The sequence below is a fragment of the Hyaena hyaena genome, unplaced genomic scaffold (genome assembly GCF_003009895.1).
Source record: "Hyaena hyaena isolate Hyena2069 unplaced genomic scaffold, ASM300989v1 scaffold_237, whole genome shotgun sequence".
NCBI classification, from domain to species: domain Eukaryota; kingdom Metazoa; phylum Chordata; class Mammalia; order Carnivora; family Hyaenidae; genus Hyaena; species Hyaena hyaena.
This window is the reverse complement of record NW_024080874.1, coordinates 2,205,482-2,231,170: the sequence shown is the minus strand read 5'-3', so window position 1 is coordinate 2,231,170 and position 25,689 is coordinate 2,205,482. Positions and strand designations below refer to the sequence as shown.

Below are 25,689 nucleotides of genomic sequence, written 5' to 3'. Positions count from 1 at the left end.
ATACACTGTGCATATATATATATATATATACAGCATATATATATATATCTTTTTACATTCATATATATATTGTACAGAACATTAACCTTCTACCAAAAACAGTTTTGTGACTTCATATATGGCCTCGGCTCTGAAACTTTAACTCTAGGGCAAATCCATGACTGAAAAATGAAAGCGTGATTCGAACTGGCATGGGGACAGAGGGCAGGGCCCTGCTCCTGCAGCAAACGGCTGGGCCCATTCCAGATGCATCCATTCAGCCTGGGAGCCCACGGCTCCAGATGTGTGTACTCCAGACCTGTCCACAGAACTGGGCTCACTTCTTGCATCTGTCCAAGGGGTCGGTCCATCCCAGATGTCAGGTCCTTACAGCTGTTCGTCCAGATCGCTGGGCCCCTTCCAGATGGCCACCCACCCAGGACCAGTCCGGACACGGGCCAGAGTTGGGCCACCTTCCAGATGTTTGCGCATATAGCTGAGGATGGGTTGGGGGGGCAGCAGGACCAGCTTCATGCTGAGCGCTGCAGCAACGGCTTGCAAACCTGCAGCAACGGCTTGCAAACCTGCACACAGTACCCTCTGGAAAAGAAGGCAGGGAGGGAGCCTCTGACTGTTATCAGTCAGGGTGTGCCTGGGTCTGTCTTCTGCTCTCCTCCAGTGCAAGGAGGGGAGGGACTTCCCACCATGTGGAACCTTCAGACCCCTCCCCCATCCTGGGTCGTCATGTCTGTCTGCCAAGTACACTGGGGAGGGAGGCGGGATGTGCTCTTGTAGTTGAGGCAGTCTTGGCTGTGAGGTGGGGGCGGGGAGGCCCTCCAGCCCTTCAGAGACTCAGAGTCAGCTCATCTGCCGAGAGAGCGTTATTCCTCTGGAGAGAAACTCTCAGAGCAGGGCCACCTGAATGGCAACAAAGCTGTCAGGGTTTTCTTCTCTGTCCACAGCAAAGAGACCAGGAACAGGTCACGGGGAGAGAGAGGAGGATGGTTCACTGTCCCAAATCCCCAGGGTGGCTGGTGGGGGTGGGGAGTCTCCTCACTGCTGCCCCTCAGTTTGCCAGGCCGAGCAGCCTGACAGGAGGCACTGGTATTGTGGGTGGGAGACGCCGGTGGAAGGTGGGGGGGTCAATCTGTGAAGGGAAGGCATGTGGGGCCAGGCAAGGACAGTCCAGCAGGTGCTCGGGCAAGTCCCATCTTCTGTTCCATTAAAACACATGTTTACACTTCCACGGACCAACTTCAGTGCCGCACCATGTGTGGGCAGCGCCATCCTGCAGCTCCAGTTGTGCACCTGCTGGCACGGCGGGCTCAGCCTTTACTTCCTCTTGATCGGCCTCGATGGGAATACCTTCTCCCCCTCTGCTCCCCCGGAAGTAGCAGTGTCGCCCGGCGCCTTTGCTGTCCTGGGAGAGACAACAGCTCATGCTTGGGCAGGAGCGGTTTCCACTGCACTTTGAACACTGGGCCGGCCTCGAAGTCAAACAAAGGGCACCGGCCGGAGTTTGCACGTTAGCCACCCACGTGGACAGAAGGCTGGAGTGGGAGGGGGAGCCAGGCAGCATGTCACCTCAAATCATTTAATACCTTCTGGGGGACTTCCCTAATTGTACCTCCGATACCCACGATTCTTCCTTTCTCTGATGAAGCTCCTCCCGGCCCAAGCCCCCTCCTTCTCCCCTCCATCAGTCCTCGTAGGCGCGCAGCCTCAGAAGAGCACGGCACATTCATGGAGCGTCATACACGAGAGCACACGATCTTGACAAATTCTTGTGACAAATGATCTCTCCCCCACAACAGCAGTGCAAACAGACCCTGATTCCCTGCCTCCCTGATTGTCCATCTCTGCTTCTGCTGCGAGCTGGGAGCACATATGTGAGCGCAAACACACGTGTGTGCGGGCACGCTCCAGCCCCCACACTAAGAAACGCCAGTTCTGCGTGGCTTCTTGCACACATGCCCTGACTGGGCTGCCCGTCTGTCCGATCCCATCCTCCCTCCTGCTCTCTACTGCACTCATGAGCACCACCCCCCCCGTGCACACACACACACGTGCACACATGCTCACACGTGGACCCCTTGATGACATGGCTTCTCCTTTTCAACACTTGACAGTGCTGCGGATTCGATCCTGTCCTCCAACCTCTGCCATTGGTGCGTAAATGTGCACGCACGTGGACACACACACAAGCATACCTACTTGTACACACGTATGTATACTCACCAGAACCCCACTAAAACATGGCTTCTTTTGTTTTTACACATATGGGGCTCTGCTGCCTGTCCAGATCTGTCTCCCTCATCCCAAACATACGCGCACACATGTCAGAACCAAGGATTCTATTATTTCATGCCCTGGACTCTGTCAGATGTCCAAATCTGTCCTTCAGCCCCAGCCCCTAAAGCTCGTGCGCGCGCACAGACACACACAGATACACATATATGCACACACGCACGCACACCTGCACACAGAAGCTCGTGACAGCATGGCTTTTCCTGTCATTACACATTGGCGATGCCGCACGTCCAGCTGTCTTCTCCCGCCTCCCACGCGCACTGCCTGTTGGAGCTGCTGTGACTGTGGGAGCCAGCTGGTTGGGTCCTGCAGCTCACAGCTGGGAGGAGGCACGGGATATATCGCCTGCGACAACTGCAACACTCCTGCTTTGGGGGTTCCTGGGCGGCATGGGGGGCCGGGGACAGGAGGTTCCCCTTAACCCCAGCTGAGAAGGCCCTTGAGATCTAAATGGAGCTCTTCCCTAACCAGACTCCCCAACAGAAACAAGACAGAGGTGGAAGGGCAGCGACTAGTGTCTTCTGGGTCCCTGTCTGGAACCTCCAGCCCTCCCTCCCCTGCCTTCTGCCCTTGGCAATGAGAAGCCCTGCTGGCCCCATCATGTTCTCTTTAAGGACACTTGGCTCCTAACCCTTCCACGTCTCATTCTTCTTCTAGAATCTTCAGACTTCTAGAGCATCCATCCTACCTAGCCAGAACCCACAGATCATCTGGTCCACCCCTGACTGTTGCCCCATCTGCTATGATGTCTTTGCTGTATCCCCAAACCCCACTAAGTCCCAGCTGCTCTGGACAAGAGACTGGGGCCAAGATGGCCTGTGTCTCTGTGTGGGGTCTTTGGTTAATTCTCCAGGAGGCAGCTCTTCTTTCAGCATCCTTGGGTCCTCTACCAGCTCTGATATCCTGTCCCTGAAAACCTCTTCTTCTGGGGAGCAACCTTAGGTTTGGCAAGTCCAGGAGACCAAGACTTCTTTAGGGACCTTCTGGCTTTCCCCATCTTACCCCAAAGTCAGCCTGTGCAGCAGGACCATGAGCCTTCTTCTGAGGAGGGGTGATGACTTTCACTTCAACTCAGGCTTCTCTTCTTCCAAGATGACAGAAGGAAGTCAAGGTCAGTTGGCCAGGAATGGGGGGTTGCTGATGAGTAGATGGCAAAGAGCCCAAGCTCTCAAATACCACGAGGGTTTAGAAACAGCCCAGGAACCATCCAAATGAGACCCAATGGCTCAAGGGCCTATGGGATTTCCATGGAATCCATTGTTCTTCTGGCTTCAAATATTAACTGACTCTCTGGTTTATCTTTTGTGAGAGATTCGGGGGGGGGGTCCTCTATCCTCTGGCCAGAAAGTAGAATTCGCTCTTACCTCTCCTCCCACTTTATACTCCTGGAGACCTCCTTGAGGAATGGGAGCTGCTGGACATTGTCCGTAAGAATTCAAAATGGCAGCCTCTGTGCATTCTCCTCTCTCCCATACCACAAACTCCTCTTTTTCTCTATGGGACTCTCTGCCTCCAACTTTGCAAACATGGAGGCTGCCAAAAATGGTGCCAAGTCCAAGAGACCAGGACTATGTGAGCAGCCTCTGAGCGATGAAGGCCTTCCTTCTGCCCAGGACATGTGGGGCGGCCACCCCCCATCTTCAGCTCCCAGTGGCAGCTCCACGACAGTCCTGCAAGTACCCATGGTTTGTCTCTGGTCTCACGGTCAAGGCCCAGGAGGCCTGGGCTCATGGGGAAAGAGTGGCAATATAAGAGCTGTTTCTCATTCTCTTTGGCCTCTGCAGGGCCGTGGTAGAAACTTCTGACTGTTGAGGAGAATTGAGCGGCAGGTGGAGTTTGGCCTGAGAGGCATGTGCTTCCTTTGGCCTTGGCTGTCTCGGCTGGCAGCTTTAGAAACCCTCAGAAGAAACGAGAGGCAAGCAGAGGCCTTCTGGTTTCCTGGTAGGTGAGGGCAGAGGGCTCCTGGCCCAGCAGGCAGGCAATGGCTCTGGTCCCCAAGCCCAGTGTGGGCACAGGGGAGGTGCCTTCCAGTCTCCTTTGCTTTCCTCTGCCCTGCCCCCAGGCCTTCGGTCCCCACCCCGCCTGTGCTTAGGGGAACACAGGGGCCAGTGATGTGCTGCAGGCCATGCTGTCCTTGCCTGGAAGCCGGCGGTCGTTGAATGTGTGCATGTTAATGACGGCGTCAGTCTTGACCATCATGGGCGGCTGCGGCTTGTGCTTGACCCGACGCTGGCAGGTAAGGGAGAAACGGATCTCATCGGCTACGGTGCTGCAGAAGGAACGCTGGGGTGGGGTGGAAGGGCAAGGGGCACATGGGTGAGGCCTGGCCTTGCAGCCCCAGCCAGCGCCTCCCTCCTCCCAAGGCTGGGCCAAGGCTGCCTGTGTCTCTCACCTTCAGGCCACCCACCCCCTGCCCACTCAGGGTGACCAGTTTGGGAGGCAGCCTATAGAGCATTACACTCTCGGGTGGAGACTAAGGGAGGTAGGGCAGGTAGTATCCTCTTATGCCCATTTCACAGATGGGCAAACTGAGGTTCCGATCGGCATGCACATGAAAGGTTGAGGAGTTGACCTGTCTGACTTTCCTCCACTAGATTCTGAGGCCAGGAACCAAACCAGTTTCACCCCTGCGAGCCCAGCTCTCAGCACTAGGCCTGGCACTGAGGCAGGTTAAGAAACACCCGGTGAACATAGGGGTAACCTTTCCCCTGGGAGGGCTTCCAACTAAGGGGAGAATCACCACGCTCCCACTCGGGGAAGTCCATCCAGCATGTTTCTCAAGGTGTGCAACTGGGAGGAGGGTCCCTGGAAGGCAGTTGGGTGGCAGTGGCTTCTGGCCTGGGTCCCTATGGATAGCCAAAAGGGACGGCGAAAGTATAGCTTCGCCTGCAGGCATCTGGGGGCCGTGGCTCCTATGAGCCCAACGGACAGAGGCTGTCCTGTGACTTGTCTGGCAGACAGTGGGGGGCTGTTGATAGCTAAACTTGGCCATGGGGCCAGGGCGTGAGCTCCCAGGAAGCTGTGTGCGGCCTGTGCAGTGCAGGGGAATTCTGAATTCCGGCTCTGCTTCCTACTTGCTTCCCCTCCAACCTTCCCCTTGTTCAGCCACTAAACACAGAATAGAGTCCCTCTTCACCTCCCTTATTCATTCCGAAAATATTTATTGCGGGCCTACTACGTTCCATGCACTGTCCCAGATGTTAGGCATACAGACGTGAAAAAGCCAGATAGGTCCCAGCCCTCAGGGAGCTTAGGGTCTATGATGTGATAGAAACAGGTAATAAATTGGTGAACAAATAAATCACTTCAGAGAATGGTAACTATCTTTAAGAGAAGAAAGGAATGGAATAGGATAGTGTGGGGGCTGGGTGTGGGGGCAGGTGGGGAAGGCTACTTGAGTGGTGGCATTTGAGCTGAAACCTGAATGACCAGAAAATGCTAATAATACGGTGCTCTGGGGCAAGAGCGTTGCAGGTGGATGGGACAGCACGTGCAAATGGCCTGGGGCTGAAATGCGTTTGATGTGTTAAGGCCTAAAAAGGAGGCCAGTGTGTGTGGAGCAGAGTTAAGGGAGTCCAGCGTAGGAAAGAGAAAGTCAGACAAGTAAGTGGACCAGGACCAGATCTTGTAGGCTTTTTGGTGCAGTGTGGAGCTCATTCCAATTGTATTGGGAATTCCTCAAGAATCTGGTTGTTCTTTTTTACTGTATTGTAATTTTTTTTAGCCGTTCCCTTTTATTGGACATCAAGGGTACCCCCACCCAGTTTTTCCTGACCATTAACACTTCAGTGTACATCCTTATAAATAAAACTGTGTCTACCCTTGGCCACTTCCACTGGGTGCATTTCTAAACGTAGAGATTCACTGTCAAAATGTGTGGCCACTTTTAAGGTTCTGTCCATAACTGCAACGCTGCCTTCCAGAAACGTATCGACTTGGGCTGATCCCCACAATGTGGGAACAGGTCCCTTTCCTCCTGCCCAGGAGAAATGCGACACCAGGAATCTTTCCCCTTCCTCTCTGCTGACTTTGGCTTACTGATTACAAAGGGTCTGATTTCATTTCTGATGGATGTAAAAAGCGCCTGTTTTGAATGGGCTCCTCCACACAGGCCTTCACTGCAATCTCCTTCCATCCTGACCTCTGTCCCTTTGAACTTCTCTGTGAGAGGCACCTCCCTCCAGCCCTCAACTCACGTGCACTTTTAAATCACCCTGTAAGTACACGTTCTTAAGACACCAATGCCAGGATCTGCCACAGACCAATTAAAAACCGTCTCTGGGAGTGAGGCCAGGGCATTAGCACTTAAAAAACTCTCTCCCTGTGATTCTAATTTGCTACCAGGACCCAGAAACACTGCTCAACCACACTTGAATTAATCAGATGCGTGGAGCAGAGCTCTCCTGTCTGTACACTTGGGCCAGATCTCGTAACATTCCTTTCTTTTCTAAACTTTTGATTATGGAAATTTCCAACTCTATGCAGGAGAGAGAGGAGTATAATGAATCCCTATGTAACCATCACCCAGCTCCAACAATGACCGCGGAGGGTTTTGTGCAGGGGAAACGACACGGTTTGAATTAAGTGTTAAACAGGGCACTGGCTGTGTATGGAGAGTGGAGAGCGGATGGGAGAGGGGAGGCAGGAAGGCAAGGCTGGAGACTGTGGCCGGTAACAGCTGGAGGCGAGGGGGCTTGGCCAGCTCGGAACTGCAGCGGTGGGAGTGTGTGCTCAGAGTCAGAGCAGAGGTGCGGCCGGCGGGCCTCCCGGCGAGGGGAGGCAGGGCGGGCTCAGACGCCACATGCGAGCCTCGGAGGCGCGAACCCAGCCGGAACCTGCCCTCCCTTGTCCCTCCCGTCCCCACGCAGGTCCAGGTGCCCACGCAGGTCTCTGTCCCCACGCAGGCCCCCGTCCTCGAGGCTCACCTGCTCTCGCTCCGCCGTTTTGCGGAGCTTGTACACGAACTCGCCCACGGCCACCAGCACGGACAGGACCAGCCCGGCGGCCAGGACGATGAAGATGCCCCCGATCTTCTGGACGCCCAGGGCGCTGGCCTCTTTGTTCTCCTCCTCGGGACACCCGCTGCCCCGCCACCACTTCTCCTTCATGATGTGGAGCTTGTCCTCCTCCTGCAGCTGCAGGATGGCGATGGTGATCTTGTCCCGGTAGGGGGAGCCTGCGCGGGGGACGGGGTCCTGCTGGCAGCGGCGCTCGGCGCATGCGCGTTCGCCCTGCCAGCACCCCGCTCGCTGCGGGCCGCCACCCCCAGCCTCTCCACAAGCTCACAAAGGCCCCTCTTTGAATGGATCTAATGTGTCTGGGGGGCGGGGGGGAGGAATGCCCTGACTTGGGGTGGGGCACCTTGCCTAGGAGCCCCGTGTCCATAGGTCCCTGGAAGGCGCCGTGGATCTGGGCTGCATCAGCTCGGGGAGAGGCCAGGCAGAATATGCGTGTCCTCTGAACGTGTCCCCCCAACACCCCGCCTCTGGGTTGGCCCCAGCTTTCCTCCGCCTGGGTCCAGGCTGACGCCGCGAGGTTGTGACGCCCCTCCTTGGTCTCTGGGTGGAAGACATGCCACCTTTTTTAGGTTCAGTGGGATGAGCTGGGAGAGGGAGCAGAAGGCTGTGTGTGCGAGTGGAGGTCGGGGCACACCACCTGTCCCCCAACCTCCCCTCCCGCCTGCAGCCCCTCACTCACCCATTGGCGTGCCGATGCCGTAGCCCTTGGAGTCGATGAGGCCCCCGATCTGGGTGAGGTTGCAGTTCCTCTGGGTGACGTACTCGATGGTTGTGGACTCCATGAGCAGAGCGTAGTCGGCCGTCAGGGTCCTCTGGATGCCCTCCTCGTTGTTCTTCACCAGCGCTGAGGGCTTGCTGCTCATGAAGGCCCACATCTTCTCAAAGGTGGAGATCTTGGATTTCTGGGCCACGAGGGGAGGGGGGATGCACACAGTTACCAAGCACACCGGGGGCCAAGCACCACGCAGTCCACTTCACAGGACTCTGGTCACTGAACTCCATCTGCTGCCCTCAGAGGGGGGGAATGCCACCCACTGCTCAGACGTGGAAATTGAGGCCCTGGGAGGGGAGGTCCCAACATGCACAGCTGGTGAGTGATGAAGCCAGGATTCAGACTCAGGCACTCCCTGGCTAGAAATCCCTGGCTCTTGGCCGTGACTCAGTGGTTTTTGGCCTGATTTTTTTTTCTTTAAATGAGTTTTCTTTCTCTGACATGTATTAAAAGTTTACACATGCAGGCCTTGTCCTGAGAGCTTTATCTGCGGAAACTCACTGATTCTTCACAACAGTCCGAGGAGGCGGGTGCTATCCTCAGCTCCATTTTACAGAAACCGAGCATGGCTAATGACTTGCCCAAGATTAGCGGCAAAGTTAGGCTTTGAATCCGGGTCATCGGGCTCTAGAGTCCATGCCTCTAACCGCTTAGCTGCCCTGCCTCATAGAAACCTCTGTGAGGGTAGACGGGGAAGTGGACGCCAATGAGGGCAAAGCTTGGTGGGTTCCGATCCCCCCCTGCCCCGATTCATCCAAAGAGGGCTCTTCCTGTGTGCCGTGTTCCAGGGGAAAATGAGAGTTTGTCTGTTATACTTTGTTAAGGAGGGGGCGGAGAAGGGGGGGCAGTCAGAGCAGGTGGTCTGCGGGCCCTTTATCTCCTGTGATTGTCCCCAGAGCACCCCGGGCTGGACGCTGCTGCGTGAACAGAACTAGCATCCCTAAGATCAGGCCTGGTGGGTGGGCAGCTGCCCTTGCCCTGCTTGGCTGGGGAGACTCAGAGAAGGTGCTGGGGCAGGGAGAGGGGCCGAGGTGGAATGTCCCCTGATGCCCGAGGAGAACGGGCAGATCAGGCCGCAGGGCATTCATGAGCTTTCTCAGGAAGTTACAGCCAGCCAGCGAGCTGCTCCCAGTGGGGAATGGGCCTGCATCTGCAGACCCCAGGGGAGCAGGTGGCTCTGCGGGCCCCCTTGTGCCCGGCTGCCTCTAAGTCTAGCGTGCCATTCTGTGATGTCAGCCTGGCTCTCTGGCACCTGGCCCAGCTCTGGCGTGCGTGACAGCAGGGGTGTGCCTGAACAGGCTGGTGCAGGGCCAGGGGTGGGGAAGGGCCAGGCACTAGCTGGGTCTGTCAGAAGTCAGGGCAGTGGGGGCAGTGGGGGCAGTGGCTGGGAGGAAAGTGTATCGCGATTCTCTGGGGCCTTCCTGGCTCTGGTGAGGGCTGGCCTCTCTAAAACTGGCTCTCGGAAGCCCAAGCAGGTCTGTCGGGGGGGGGGGGGGGGGGGCCAAAGCCCCAGNCGCGATTCTCTGGGGCCTTCCTGGCTCTGGTGAGGGCTGGCCTCTCTAAAACTGGCTCTCGGAAGCCCAAGCAGGTCTGTCGGGGGGGGGGGGGGGAGGGCCAAAGCACCAGGCAAGACCCCACGTGGAATTCTATCAGAACCCAGAATCCATCAAGGGCCACTGATGCCTTCGCTGGGTCTGGGGGCACCTTCCCAGAGAAGCAGCCACCACCCCACCTGCAAATATATCTGCTTTGCAGCTGAAGGCTCTGGATGGGCTCCGCCTGAGCAGCAAGCTGGCTGTTCCCAGCAACTCTGCCCTCCCACTTCCGGTGCCTGCTTGTGCTACTCTGCCATTAGTCACTCTCACCTCTTCACCTCCTGACTCCACACCTGTGTTCTCCAGCTACTCCATCTCGCCAGCTACTCACCTCTCTCAGCTCCTCCTGCGGCCCCAGATGCCTTCCCCCCACTAGCTATTCTGGCCCTTAAAAGCATTCCTTTTTCGAGCTTTTCTGACTCCTCAGCCATTTTTTTATCTTCTAGATAATTTCTGCCATCAGACTCCCCTTCTCTGGCTCCTTTTATTCCACAGGGTCTTTCTCACTCTCAGGTTCACTGTGGTAGGAAACTTCTATCTGGTTTCCCGTCGCTGGTACTCATGACCTTGTATAAGCCCCTCCCCTGGAGTATGGCCTGGACTACGGACTTGCCTTGAAATGCCCCCCACCTTCCCAAAGAGTGATGGGCTGTCACCCCTAAGGTTAGGCTCCAAGAGGCTGACTCTCCTGCTTGCACTCTCGCTGGCTTCTCCGATGGCTGTGGGCCGCCCCGTGGAGAGGCCCACGTGGCCAGGAACAGAGAGCAGCCTCCAGCCAACAGCGAACAGAGAACTGAAGACTCCAGTCCAACAATGTGGGAGGAATGAATGGACTTCTGCCAACAATCGCACGAGCGAGCTCAGAAGCACGGCCTTGGGATGACTGCAGCCTTAGGCAACAGCAGCCTGTCACAGACCCTGTGCAGCCTGTCACAGACCCTGCACAGAAGACCCAACTAAGCTGTGCTGCTTCCCGGCCTGCACTCGGTGAGATCACAATGCCCTTGTTTTAAGGCACTCGGTGTCAGGTGATCTGCTGTCCAGCTATAGGTAATACGTACACCCCCTTACGCACGCACGCACACAAGCTACTCCTGCTCCTCAAATCGTTTTTTCTTTTTTCCAGAAAATCAATTCCAACGATTCCTCTGACCAGAGCGTCCAAGTCCAATCATCCCTAGTGCCAAGTACACATGCTCCTCAGATAGTTATTCCTCATGGTCATTATAGCTAAGTACGATTATCCCATCAGTGGCTCTGGCACCTCAGCTTCTTTTCCATCTCAGTCTCTCCTGCCTCCAAATTCTCCTTCCACCAGAGGTGGGAACCAGGTTTGATGAGACCATCAGAGCCCCCCTTACACCTCCTAATGCATGCATCCATCTATTCATCCATCCGACCATCCACCCATCCACCCATCCATCCATCCATCCATCCATCCATCCATCCGTCCGTCCATCCAACCATCCTTCTATCCATCCACCCATCCACCCCACCCACCCATCCGTTCTCTCATCCATCTATCTATCACCCAACCATGCATCCACTTCTCCACCTCACCCATCTTACCCACCCACTCTCCCATGAAACCAGTCATCCATCAGTAAATCTCAAGTGCTGGCAAAAGTAACTTGATAATGAACCACTCAGGAAGCCCTGGCCCACTCCTTCTGTCTCAGAAAAGGATGAGAACTCACCCTCTTTCTGCAAATCCTCCCCCAACACCTTATTCCACCTTCCCACAGCAAGTGTAGCAGAAGCGGGGTTCTGCCATCAAAACATATGTTCTTTCCAGTAACACTCCGCCATAAATGGAGACAGAAATTTCTTTTGGGGGTTGTGTGTGTATGTGTGGGGGGGGTGTTGAGGCTGAAGGGCTTTGAGGAAGACACACAGAAAGCCTCCACCGGTAAACGGTTGCAATGAGGGAGCTGGGAAGAACACCAGGGAGCTCAGGCCAGTCGAGAGGAGAGGTGACAATAAGGTGTGAGGAGAGCTCCATGCTGGTTTCAAAATCCACACCTCCAAACTTCAAGCAGGTGGTTCTGAAATCTGCATCCCTAGAGTGGCCCCCGACTATGCTTCTGTATCTTGGGGCTCCCATGCTCAGATGCTCAGCCATGTCCACTCATGGTCTCTGGCTCCCCTTCAATTCCTTCCTTCTGTCTTCCAGGCATTGTGACTCCAGGGCACACCCCTGAAAAGCTCCCCTCTAGCGGGGCCGATCCGAGGCAGGGAGGGACAAAGCCAGGGCCCCTCCTGGAGTCTCAGGTCCCTCTCCCATCTGCTGGGCCTGGCCACCAGAAGCCTGAGTTCCCGTCACTGGCCTGAGCTACACTCACCGCCCCGGGGAGTGGAGTCCTGCATACCTAAGGCTCCCTTGTCATCCTGCCTGTCCCAGCTCCAGTGGGGACTTTAATAAGCATTGCTTCAGGGCCAGTCACCCAAATCAATTAATGGAATCGTTTGGAGCAGCCAATACAGGGCGACGTGCCAGGACGGAGAGGCTTTTTTTATCAGTAAAATTGGCAAGAAAGTAAGTTTCAGGCTCACGACTTTCAATTCCAGCCTCCTCAAAGAAGTAAATTGATTTTTCCCAACTGAAGATACTTAATCTTGAGAATTTAACATTTCTGTACAAGAAAAATGTATATGTATGTGTGTGTGTGTGTGTGTGTGTGTGTGTGTGTGTATAAATTTCAAAGGGAGCTGAATCCTAGGGAACAGGTGCAGAGAGGCAGTGGCGATGTGATTCCATGAGAGACCTTGGGTATTTTCCATGTTGGAAAAGAGACCTTTCCTCAAATTAATTGGCTTGTGTATCCCTGGGTGTGGAGGCTTTGGCCCTTATCAGATCCACATACTCGAGCAATTAATCATGTCTCTTGGATTATTTCCTTGGGGACCAGGTGGCTTCCCTGAGACTGCTGCTTCAGCTGGCCATTACATGTCCTCTCACCAGGACAGACTCCAGACCGTCCAGGCTGGAAGTCACACTGCTGTTTGCATGTGCCCCCTGAGGCTTGCCTGGGAAGGCAGGGGCTGTCGGCTAGGGATAGGAGGCGGCAGGAGGGGTCAGCTCTGTTGCTCGGACTCTGGTATCCCGCCAACCTGGGTTCAAATGCCAGCTCCTTCTGGGACCACAGGCAAGTGACGTCACATCTCTGAGCCTCATTGTCCATATCTGTCAAATGGGGGCTGGCTTAGCACAGGGCTGGGTCCCCAGGAAGTACTGTGCAAGTGGATGACATCATTATTTCTCTTTAAGGCTAAGTTTCCTCATCTGGAAACTGGGGATGATAATTGCTATAATGCAGAGTTTCTACAGAAATGAAATGACACAGTGTTCAGGGTAGGAAAGCCCGGGGCTGAGGGGGCCCAGGGAGGGTGCCGTAAATTAAGAAAGAAATGCTGAGTGGAACTGATACACTGGGGAGAGCTGTTGCCTCTTGGCTCCCACACTGTCGCTCAGTGAGAGAACGGCTCAGTGATGCCAGATCTTTCACATTTTCAAGAAGCTGGAAATGTGAATTTTTTTAAATGCAAAAAGCTCTCGATTTTAAAATGCTGGCAACTAATGTAAGAAAATGTGAGCGATGGACGGCCCCCAAGACTGTTATCTGTGGGCTGAAGAGGCCCGTGTATCACCAGTGTCAACAAATAAGAAACACAGTTAACACTGAGGGCACGTGCACTCTGTGTCAGGTGCGGTTTTAAGCTATTTATGTGAATTATCCCATTTAATCATCTCAATAGCTCTTCGAGGTGGGTACTGTTATCATACCCATTCCATAGATGAGAAAATGAAGGCACAGAGAGGTCCTCAGTTGCAGTACTTTTCGGTCACTTCCCCTCATCACTGGCCCAGCCCTGCACCTGTCCCTGCCTCTCTGCTGGCCCTCTCTTTATTCTGACGATCTCAGGGCTCCTCCTGAGTTCTTAGCTCTGTGCGGGGACAGGTGGCCAGCCTGTGAGAGGCACCAAGGCCCTTCCCAAAGCCCACAGTCCCCATGTGGAGGGACCCAGGGGAAGGGAGATTTGCCGGGTGTCTACTGGCGGGTCCCTCTCCAATGTGCTCTGGCTAAGTCCTTTGGGGACTACGGAGAAAAAGGGGAAAAGGGTCTGGCCTGCTTCTCAAGCTTCTGGGCCAGCCAGCCGGAGGAGCAGCTGACGGGTGCTTCTGTGTGCGGCACTGAGCTACCCACTGTACGTACGGTAGCTTGCTGAGTCCTCTCACTGAGTGCTGCGTGGCGGAACTCAGTATCCATGTCATACAGGTGACCAAATTGAGGCTCAGAGAAATAAAGTGACTTACCCAAGGTCCCCCCAGCAGAGACAAGTCCTGGGCGGTCTGACTTTAAGGCTGATGTGACTTGACTGTGCCCGGCTGCACGGCCCTGAATCTCGCCCGGCCCCTTGCGTTTTGGCCCTCCCCGCCTCCTTCTGCTTGAAGGCAAGGCTCTGGTTCTAGACGGACCAGGAGATGGGTCGGGAGAAACTGGAAGCGGAGACAGGGTGAAGTCTCCAGCTCAGGGAAGGCGGGGGAGCTGGACGGGAAAGCAGCTCCCCAGGCTCCCTTGCTACAGCAGGGCAGGGCCGTACACGGGGGAGGGGTCGACCGTGCCAGAGCCCCAGGGAGCCTGGAGTACTTGGCCTCCAGCTCTGGCCCCTTCCCTGAGCGGCTGTCTCTCACACACAGTCCCTCCCTCTGTGATGTGCCTCCCGCACGCAGCAACACCGAAGGGGGCTGAATCCTTGGAGAAGCTGTCTTCCTACATCCTCTCCTTTCAAAGCCGCCCAGCGAACACGCTTCCCCAATGCTCTTCTTTACATTTTGCCTACGTATTTTTACAGCCAAACAGCGCTTTCAAAGACTTCCTTTTTTCATCTCTTAATTAATTTTTATCTTCCCAGACGGAGGGAGGACAGCACGGGAGCCGCTGTTTGTGATGTCTGCTGCTCCCCGACAACCCTTCAAATGAAATTTCCTTTGGAATGCCGGGGCGCCTGGAGCTGCGCGTCTCCCGGGCTGCAGGGTGGGCGCTGGGGCTCTGGCGCACCCCCCACCCCTGCCCAGAGCCTGACTTCCTGCCTCTGGACAGGAGCGGGTTCTCTCCCTGCAGCTCTCCTCTCAGCCCGCGGAGGGGGGCGTGGTCTCTGTAGGAGCACACGAAGCTCCCCTGCTCTGCACCCCGGGATGTTCAGGGGGCCACCTGCCCTTCACACGTCTCCTGCACCTGCTCCACTTGGCTTCTGCCCTCTTTTTATTCCGTCCTCTAATTCAGTGACAGCGGTCACTCAACGTGTGTCACTTGAACAACCACGTAGGAGGCAGGGGGACCTTTTGGACTGGGGATACGGCGCGTCTGGCTATGGCTCTGGTCTTCCCCAACCAACCTCCAGACTGTGGCTGGCTCCTTAGAGAAGCTGCATGCGCAGAGAGCACGGCCCCTGGTGCCAGGGCACTGGGGTTCAAATCCCCGCTCTGCATTTCATTAGCTGTTGATCTTAGGAAAGTCCCTGCGAACCCACGTCACTTTTGAGCCTACTTTGCTCGAGGGTAGAATGGAGATGACAATAATCGTCTCTACCTTCCAGGGCTGTTGTGAGGATGACTCGTGTGAATACAGGTGAAGGTGAAGTGCATGGAATGTTGCCTGGCACCTAGTGAGTGCTTGATAGATGGTACTCTTATCATTGACCTTGCCTAGACTTCCTGTGTCTATTCCGGAAGCTGATCCCTGTTCAACCAGAGCCATATGCACTCACGGGCAGGGGAGAGGACTACCCCTGCAGGAGCCCTTAGGGTAGGCGTGGGGGGAGAGGGGGCTGTGAGTGCAGACAGAATATGTGACTTTACATCCTGCTTCCACCACTGATCTGCTATGTGATCGTGGGCAAACCACCCACCCTCTCTGTTTACCCAGGTTACACTCAGGTTTCCATTCAACTCTAACCTGAAAGTTTTAATAAGGAGGCGACCACCTGGCTGGGGGAGCGGGGGAGAGGTACGAGCAGAAAGTCCAGCTATGGAGGGTGGGGGCTGGTAAGGTGGGGAGGAAGGAAGCTTGTCCAGGAAGCTTCTGGGTGGGTGTTGTGCTTCTAGCTCATCATGTGAGGTGGGGTTCAGGTCCCCACATTCAAGCTTCTCTCTGCCTGCAAAGCACTCCCACTGCTGCCAGCGGAAAGGAGCCTGGGTGAGAAGAGCTTCACTCGAACTAAAGCAGGAGGCAGTGTAGCCAGACGTTTAGAGGAATTAACTGGCGAGCAGGAGAGCAGGAAAGTGGAGTTGGTCCTGCGGGAGATGTGGAGTTGCTGTTTCTGGCCAGCGGCCCTGGTGAGCGGGGGCCCTCGTGCTCCGGCATCCCAGCTGGGGGACAGCAGCTGGGTCCCTCCTCTGCCCTTCTCGCCGCACTGCTCGCAGGGAAGGTGCGTGAGGGCCGAGCAGGCTGCTGGAGGTGCTGCTTGATGCCGAGGCCAGACGCTCGGCAGGGAGCTGGAACCGGGCTCTCGGAAGCCAATCTGAGCATCTTAGCGAGGAGGGAGGCAGGGGCATCCAATCAGCGGCAATGAGCCTGCACCGGCCTTATTTATGCTGCTTCCCTTTGATCGGGAGCCCTGCTTCGAGATGGGCTCATGTGTAATGCATGAGGGATGCTCTGGCACAGTCAAAGGGCTGGGCCACAGCCTGGGGACAGGCACGAGCAGGCACACTCGCACCAGTGCATAAGCACACACACACACACACACACACATGCATGAACCATGCATGCACACGGGGACACATGCAGACACATGCATTCAGAGGCCATTACACATGTGCACGGGCCATTACACACACATGCAAACACACACGCATGCTTGGGCCATTATGCACACATGCAAGCTATTACACATACACGTGCATGGGCTGACATACACAGAGGTCCATCCCCCCCACCCCATGCAGACATTTGTCTAGACACCCTCACAGGGACCTTTAAGCGCGCACACACACACACACACACACACACACAATCTCCATGCACACACGTGTAGACATGCACGCACACATATGCTCGCCAGCACACACACAGACAGATGCAAACACTTAGGTCCAAGCGCCAAGACACATGCACAGCCGCAGAGGCAGACTTTGCACACGGGCACCTCCGTGTACACGTACATGCTGACATGCATGTTTATATGCGCCATATCCTGCGACACACACACGCAGACATTCGCATACTCACACACTGCTCACACTCATGAACACCTGCCCAGGGTCCCAGAGAGCCCCCAGCATGCTGGTGACAATGCTTTTATCTGCTCCCACACCAAACACGTGAAGTGACCTCTCAGGAAGGCCCCATTTGCCGCTTCTCCGTGACAGCAGCAATGTCCACAAAGGGAAACTTTTCTCTCTCTATCCTGTTCACTAAACATCCTGACACGGGGAGCCCAGGGTAGGGGGCAGTAGTGGAGGGGCTCCAGTGTGCACGGGGTAGAGGTTTTCCCTCCGAGCCCTCTCCTTCCTTCCTCTCTTCTCACCCAGGCCCCATCGGAGGCTCAACTCCTCCCTCAGAGGCTTGGCCTGGAAGGACCCAGGAGTTGGGGGAAGGGGAACCAGGGCCCAGGCTTCCAGACTAATTGAGAGCAAGTGATTAATAAACAAATGGATGGATGCCTGGAGTTCTGAATCCTAACCATTTCGGAGAAACCCTTAGAGTAGTGGTTCTCCAAGTGTGGCCCCTGGACCAGCAGCAGCGCCTGGGAATTCCTTACAAATGTGCATTCTCGGCCCTGCCCCAGACCTACTAACCCAGAAACTCAGAGGGTGGGGCCCAGGAATATGGGCTTTTCCCAAGCCCTCCAGGCGATGTGGATGCACCCTCCAGTCTGGGAACAAATGGCCTAGAACGTGGGCTGTGGAGGAAGGCAGACCTGGGTCCTTTGGCTCTGAGTTCTCGAACACCTTGCTTAATCACTCTGAGCCTCATCGTCCACACGCGCAGGGTGGACATCGTTGCAATTCTCCCCTCACAGGACTTGTCCCAATGGTTCAGTGAGGCCACGCTGCTAGTCTGGCCCACCGCGAGCTCTTGGTGGAGGTAGCCATTGGGGTTTTTACTTTAATTTCCAGAAGAACATTGACTGGTTCTCAGTGTCAGTCCGTCCATCCACCCCGGCTACTCTGGGAGAAGGCGGAAGCCTTTGGGGAACTGAGCCAACACCCTACAAAGCAGGAGGAGCAGGAAAGCCCTGGCTGGCTGCCCCTCAGGACAGTAACGGAGCAGGTGGCAGGGGCTGTATCCGGACACCGGCCTTCCAAGAGTGTAAGATGCTAAGACGTGCTTACAGACGCTTGTTCAAGTCTTAACCTCCTCCCTTCCCCGAAAGACGTGCCCCCGGCTGCCCTCTCTGTGATGGAGAGCTCACCCCTCAAGCACAGACCAGCCTCTTGGGAGATGGAGGCCACTAAGACCCCGAGCCCAGGGCAGGGAGCTCACTGGCTCCCGGCACCTATTTGTGTGCCTGGGCGACGTTTCTCCTTTCCCGTTTCCAGCCTCACCCTCCCACCCATGATGATTTAAGATAACAGCACATTTACCCTGCTTGTCCCAGGTGTGACGATGTGGAGGATCTGTGTTGGGACCAGCCCAGGTGGCTGGTCATCATCAAAGCTCCCCAAAACCGACTGCTCTCAAACAGGGAGGGCCCGTGCCCCCCGGGGCTCCCGGCCCATGGGGTCTGTGTAGTTAGGGGACAGCGAAGGGCGTGAGAGGGTCAGCTCCTGGTGCTGCAAGCGAGGGGGAGGGCCTCACCTTGAAGAAGGTCATGGTGGCCCCGTCTTTGACAGCGCCATACTCGATTTTGGTTTGCTTGGCCAGGTCATCAGCAGAGTCGATGGGCGATTCCATGCGCTCGACGGTCAGAAAGGCAGCCAGGTTGGCCGTATAGGAGGAGATGATGATGAGGGTGAAGAACCACCAGATGCCACCAATGATGCGCGTGGACAGGGCTTTGGGCATCAGCTCCGACCCTGGGAAGATGGAGAGGATAGATGGTCCCTGACAACATCTAGGGCTGCTCACGTCCTCTGGGTCACAGGCTCCACTGACAATCTAGTAACAGGTGAGTTCTCAATGCGGTCCCTGACCAGGGCCATCGGCACCACCTGGGAACTTGGTAGACGTGCACATTCTCAGGCCCCTTCCCAGGACCTACTGAATCCGTCACTTGAGGGGTGGGGGGCAGCAATGTGGCTTTGGTGAGCCCTCCAGGGGATTCTATGCAGGCTAAAATTTAAGAACCATTGTTCTAGAACAACATGCACACACACACCATTTCACGGGCTTGTCAGCCCCCTGTCATCCCAGGTTCAGAGTAGAAAGCCCTGGGCTCCTGAATGACTCATGCTCCCCACTCTGCGTGATTGTGCCGGACACTTCCCCTCCAGAACTCTGCAAAGCACGGAGGACCATCCTCCTCCGTCCCAGCCTCACACAAAGAGTGTGAGAGAATCGGAGGAGAAAGTGTGTTGGAAATACAAGTGGTATACAAACACAGCATTGCTGGGTGGTGCTTTGCAGGAGGAGAAAATCAACATTTCTTGAAGCTCTTTGCCAAAATAGATCATTCTTCCTTCCTGACCTTGGGTGCGGAGCACAATTTAGATGAAACCTTCTAACTGAAGTAATTAACTAGACGGCTTTCAAGAGATTTAAATAGCAAGTGACTCCTGAACTTTCCAGAATATTTGGACTTGCAATCTGAAAAGTGTCTGCTTTGATATGGATTATTTTTTTTTCTCAAAGAAATCACTCAAAGGAGAGTTTTTCAAATACATAACTATTTTTCTCCCTCCTAATCAAAACCTCATGGGGAATACATCAGGGGCCCGTGCTTTGAATAGCAGCTGGAGAGAAGCTATTACTGCATTGAGGGGCTTTCCAGGTCTTTCCCAACTGTCACCGAGAAAAGACAAGGGACAAAGAAGCAAGGTGAGGCTTACAGATGCTCATTAACAGCGGGGACGGGAAGAAGCACTTCCCTCAAGAGCCGCCTGTTGCTTTCCAGCTCTGGAGACCACCGGGGGCCCTGGGGCTCCCTTGCCCACCCACCCAGCCACACCCAGCCTCACCTGCCTGCCCCTCCCTGCCACCCCTAGACTGCTCCCAGCTAGGACTAGAGCTACCCCCCCAGGAGAGAGAATGACTTGTTTTCCTTGTTTGCTTGGTGGACTCCATCAGGCTCTGCTGGACCCTTACCCAAGCCCCTGAGCTGACCTCTGCTGTGGCTGGGAGATTGCTCCAGTGGGGGGCAGCCTCCTCTCTCCTCTTCCTCCATTCAAGGGCCCAGCACAGGCTTGGCATGTAGTGGTCACTCAGGGACATGCTGGGATAATATCTTTCATCTGGCATTTGCTGATGGAGGTGTACCGAGGACCAGGGTTTGCACTGGCCTTGCGAACACACGCAGGTGAGCGAGGAACAGGGACTCTTTGCTCCTGGGATCCTCTTCCCTTCCTTGCCCCCTTGTCACCCACTGCCCCTCAGTGGGACCCTAACGCAGGCAGAGAATTTGGTTCCGCACCCCCAAAACCCCATTCCCTGAGTTAGGAGGCTCTAGACATGTGACTCGACAGGCAGAAGCAAGGAGCAGATGACTCCCAGCTGGCAAGCCGCGCAGGGTGGTGGTGGTGGGGTCCTCCCTGGAGGTCCTTCCTGCCTGGGGGGCTCCTCTCCCTGCACCTGCGCTTCTGCCCATGGTGTGTCTGCACCATGCTCCTTGCAACCTGCTGCTTTCTGAGACTTCTGAGCAGCTGCTAACCTGGCCAAAGGGCAGGCCAGCAGGCAAGCGCCGGGTGGGGTATACCAGCCCCCGCTCTAGAGGACGGAAGAAAACGGCAGCCTTCCACGCATACCATCCCTGATGCGCTCAGCTAACATCCCCACTTCAGCCATGGCCCTTCCGGTTCCCAGGCTCCCCACGCCTGCGTGGCCACCGAGTCCTGTCCCTGCTACATCCTGAAGCTCTCTTGGTCCATCTCTGTCCCCCCTCCCCGCCGCCCGCCATTCACACTGCCCCAGTTCAGGTCCGTGCTTTCATTCCAGCAGCGACCTCCCACTCAGCCTCCCTGCCTCCAGTCGCCCCCATCCTCAGCTCCACTTTGCTCAGCCAGAGTCTAAGGTTGGTGAGGCCATCGGTGGGGGCGGCTTCCAGAAGCAGGATGCTTACGTCCACCGCAGCCAGAGCAGGAGAGGCTAGGGATGAGCCCTGCGCCTCCCCAGCGGGCTGGCTTATCTGCTTCAGCCTCAGACTCTGAGCCCATCCAGCCAGGGACCCGAGACAAGGGTACACACCTGACTCCCCGGTGTCTCCAACCAGCTGACAGCTTAGCAGGTCTGAGGCTGCCCTGGAGGCAGGGGGGGCTCTGCGGACTCGAGAGAGGGGGTGCCCCCTGCGGGGGAGAGGAGGCGCCTGGGGAGAGGGCACATACCTTGCTGCATCAAGGACCCCATGCCGAACCAGAAGCTGTTGAGGAGGGTGAAGTTGTTTTCCACCACCTCGGAGCCAGGGTTGCAGGGATGAGCATCGTACCACTCGTAAGGACTGAACCTGCAGCGGGGACAGGGGAGCGGTGGGGCGGAGCTGTGGTAGCCGGAGCGGGAAGGGGCGCCCGTGTCACGGGGCTGCCTGCTTGGCAGACACTGCCATGTGCCACCCTGTTAACGTCGATTTACTCAGTGTTCTGCTGGGGAGGCAGGGAATGGGAAATCAGGGCCATTTTGCTCCTCGTTCTTTATCGTTAGTGCCCTTTTCTGGTTGTAAAAGTAATTCAGCAGTACCTCTTAAAATTAAAAGCACACATGCCCTTCAACCTAGCAATTCTGCGACTCATTATCCAGCTTAGAAAAAACACCCATACGCAAGCCTAAAGAGAGGGTGTTTATCAAAGCATTGTTTGTAATAGCAAAGAACCGGAAACAGCCCAAACGTCCTTCAACAGGAAAATGATTAAGTAAACTCTGTCAGAACCATACTCTGCAATGTCACACAGCTGATCGGGGAGAATGAGAGACATCTAGATGCAGCGATGGGGAAGGACCTTCCACGCATGTTGTGGGGTTAAAAAATAAGGATGGTAAAAAGAAGAACAATATGATCACATTTATATAAATAGATTGTGAAAGACACGGCCCTACGCCTTTTTATGTACATATGTTTACAAAAAGCATTGGAAGAGTCTGGGAAGATTCCTGTCTAAAAAATCTCAGGGTTTCCCCCTGGGGAGGGGCTTAGAATGGCAGCAGGAATTTCAGGGAAGTCTCTTGCTTTCTTTATATGGATTACATACATTTTTAAAAATAAGAATTGGCCTTTCTTTTTTAAATATTTTTTAAATGTTTTATTTATTTCTAGGAGAGAGAGAGAGACAGCGTGAGCAGGGGATGGTGAGAGAGAGAGGGAGTCACAGACTGAAACAGGCTCCAGGCTCTGAGCGGGCAGTCAGCACAGAGGCCGACGCGGGGCTCGAACCCACAAACCGCGAGATCGTGACCCAAGCGAAAGTCAGACACTTAACCGACTAAGCCACCCAGGCGGCCCTCTTTTTTAAATTTTTAATGCTTATTTATTTTTTACTTTTAATGTTTGTTTATTTTTAAGAGAGAGAGACAGAGCGCAAGTAGGGGAGAGGCAGAGAGACAGGGAGACACAGAATCCGAAGCAGGTTCCAGGCTCTGAGCTGCCAGCACAGAGCCCGATGCGGGGCTCAAACTCATGAAACATGAGATTGTGACCTGAGCCAAAGCCGGACGCTTAACTCACTGAGCCACCCAGGGGCCCCAAGAATCAGCTTTTCAATTACTCATAAACTTAAAATGGAAAAAAAAAAGAAAAGCAAAACATGCTCTTCATAAAATATTCAAACAGTCTAAAAGAATACAGTGAAAAAGTGAAAAGTACTGGAGGTTCCCACCCCCGGAGAGAACAATGTGTTACATAAGTGTTCAGATTTTTTTTCTCTCTGAATACACAAATACCTGTATGACAGGGAAAAAATTGTTACTTAAAGCCCCCCACTGCCTTCTAAGGAAGAGAAGTCCCCATTACGGGAGGGAGTTTTGTTTCTTGTAGGAGTTGCGGTGAGGAAAATGCAACCTGGAAGAAGCAAGCGCACTTGGGGGGGGAGGGTTGAGAGCCCCTGGAGACCATCCCCCAGAGGCTGGCGTGGCCGGCCTGGCCGGTGTGGACGCTGTGGGGTAGGATGCTACCCAGAAGGAGAGACAGGTCCCGGGGAATTTTGTTTTGTTTTTTAACATGCATTTAAGCATGATGTTGTGACTTTTCCATGACCCCCTCCCTCTTAAAAGCTTTAATAAATTATACATTGATCACCAAAGCTCACGGGAGAAGAATTTTGTCTTCACAAAGTGGGAAGGTCTTGCATGCCTGAAATTTTAAAGTGAGGCTTCAAACCAAGCCAGGGATATTCAAAGGGAATGGCCACGAACTAGCTAGAGGCTCTAACATTCCAGGAGGAAGAGATAAAGACTGAGGAGAAGAGAGGGGAAGGTTCTGGAGAAGAGGTCTTTGGAGAGCCAGGCATTCAGCGGTCCTCATATCCCCCCGTGAAGCCTGGGGAGGGGGGTGTCCACGGGGCTGCTGGGGAAGGGGAGAAGTCTGATTTGTGACTCCTAGAAATGTCTAGACTAGAAGTCTAGGGATGTTGAGGGCTATACTGGACTCAACTTTCCAATTTCCTTCTTTTAAAAAAATTTTTTTAAATTTATTTTTGAGAGAGAGAGAGAGAGAGAGAGAGAGAATCCCAAGCAGACTCTATGCCACCAGCACAGAGCCCCACCCAGGTTCCAACCCACCAACCGTGAGATCACGACCTGAGCCAAAATCAAGAGTCAGACACTTAACTGACAGAGCTGCCCAGGCGTCCCTTGACCTTCTAACTTCTGAACTGAAACGGTGTTCATGGTTAGACAAAGACTTGGGATTTCTGAGACCCGGGAGGGAGCCAGAAAGTGGCAGGCCCCGAAGCGCTTTCACCGAGGACCAGAAGAGCCTCACCCCTGAACACACTGGGAGGCGGGGTGAGACGGAACCATGATTTCTGACGAGAGGGTGCCAGTCCTGTGTGTCTCACACACATACACATACCCACACATGCACGGTTCCTCTGAGACTTTTTAAACACACACAGATCATACCACAGCACTCCCTAAAATTCGAATTTTTCACTTAATAAGTCACCAGCCTCTTCCCGGATCAGTTCTTCTGGATCTGCCTAAATGCCTGTAACGACTTCATAGCTGCTTTTAACCACCCCTCTCCTGACAGCGCTGGGCCTGTGCGCCTCCCACTGTCGCACACTCTGCTGGAAGGAACACTCTGGAGGAGACCTCCACGGGTGCCTATCCTCTGGGGACATGCTTTCTAGATTTGCTGAGGAGCCTTTCTGGATTTGGGGGGACCATAAAGTGGGGCTCAGTGGTGACTTTCAATAGGACGGATTCCCAGGGATGGAACTGCTTCTCATCATAAAACCCTCTGGCTCTAGAATGGGCTTTTTGGTTACTAGATTAGGCAGGGCTCCTCACTACCCTTTGGGGTTGACAGTGTAATGGGTGCCCATTTCACAGATGGGGAGGTGGTTTGGAACAGTCAGGTGACGGCGCCCCTGTGCTCAGTGGGCTGGAGGGCCCAGATTCTAACCCCAGGGCCATGGGAGAGAACAGGAGTGGGCCGGACGCCGGACAGTAGGAAGGCACCCCCAGAATTAACGACGGGGCATAGGATTAACAGCTTGCTGCCACTAAGGATTGTGCCAGTCTTATGCATGGTAAGAGCTAGCAGAATGTCATAGATTCTCGTCTCCATCCAGGGGGAGGCTGAAGTCCAGCCTATGGAGGTGTCGACAGAACACAGACTGTGGCCGGACCACCTCTTCCCTTGAACACACCCTGTTCTCTGTGAGAATGCACGCTCCCTCTTTCCTTTGTCCTTTCCACCTCCCCGGGCATAAAGCCGAACGCTGTGATGGCAGGCAAGGGCTGTGGTTAATGCCTGGACCCCTGGTGCTGGGCAGACACAGGCCAGGTCAGGCCCCTGTGCAAGACGGACAGCCGTGCGACACACCGGAGCTGCCCTGAAGTGGGCCTGGGAACCTGACCCAACTTCACAGTCCCCACCTCTGGGGCGGCCATGTCCAGCTCTCCTGCAGCCAGCATGGAGCAGTCCAGAGGCCACAGGCCACGTGGAGGGGGACAGAGGGCCATCTCTACCCTATGGATGTGCTGTGCTTGACCCTGACAGTGCTGTAAAAAATTCAAGTTAGTCGCTATACAGAAAAGTCACGATGGGGCGCCTGGGTGGCTCAGTCGGTTAAGCGTCCGACTTCAGCTCAGGTTGTGATCTCGCGGCTCCTGAGTTCGAGCCCCACGTCGGGCTCTGTGCCGACAGCTCGGAGCCTGGAGCCTGCTTCAGACTCTGTGTCTTCCTCTCTGTCTACCCCTCCCCCCCAAATAAATAGACATTAAAAAAAGTCATGAGGTGTCACTTAAAAAATCTGAATGTCTCTCTAAAAACCATGAATCTGCCCCCCGGCCCCTCTTCCTGCCCAGGGCATCTGCTGGAGCCCAGAGTGGCTGCCCTTCCCAGGAGGGTGTCTGCTTCGGTCTCTCCCCATCCCTCCTTCATTCCCTCTCGCTTCCTGCCCGGCCCCACAGGGGCCACCTGACTTCAAATCGACAGGCCTTGCTCCGGAACCGACTCTGCAAGAAAAATCTTTCTGACCTGAGGTGCTGACTTAGCCTCACTGAACCCCTTTTGTGACTTCCACAAAGTGGGGATGATTATACCCACCCCCGCCTCCCCCAGACCTTTTAAAGGATCAGACGGTATGGGTGTGCCCTGTGTGTTCCGTAATGTGTCAACTGTACTACGACACTGCTCGTGGCTCTGTCAGGTCCCTTGTCCCTTTCTTGCCCCCTCAGATGTCCTATGTCATTCCAGCAGC

The 25,689-nt window shown here is 54.9% G+C and overlaps 1 protein-coding gene across 1 annotated transcript in view; it reads right to left on the bottom strand.

Annotated features, from left to right (window-relative positions):
- Positions 1-4,377: 4,377 nt before the first annotated feature.
- Positions 4,378-25,689, bottom strand: part of GRIK3 (glutamate ionotropic receptor kainate type subunit 3) — a 222,237-nt gene continuing 200,925 nt past the window's right edge. Inside the window, exons 12-16 of the mRNA XM_039244493.1 lie at positions 21,157-21,275; positions 18,479-18,696; positions 7,987-8,209; positions 7,215-7,465; positions 4,378-4,572 (exon numbers count right to left, since the gene is read on the bottom strand). Of these exons, the coding sequence (XP_039100424.1) occupies positions 4,378-4,572; positions 7,215-7,465; positions 7,987-8,209; positions 18,479-18,696; positions 21,157-21,275 (1,006 nt within the window). The remainder of the gene's footprint in view (positions 4,573-7,214; positions 7,466-7,986; positions 8,210-18,478; positions 18,697-21,156; positions 21,276-25,689) is intronic.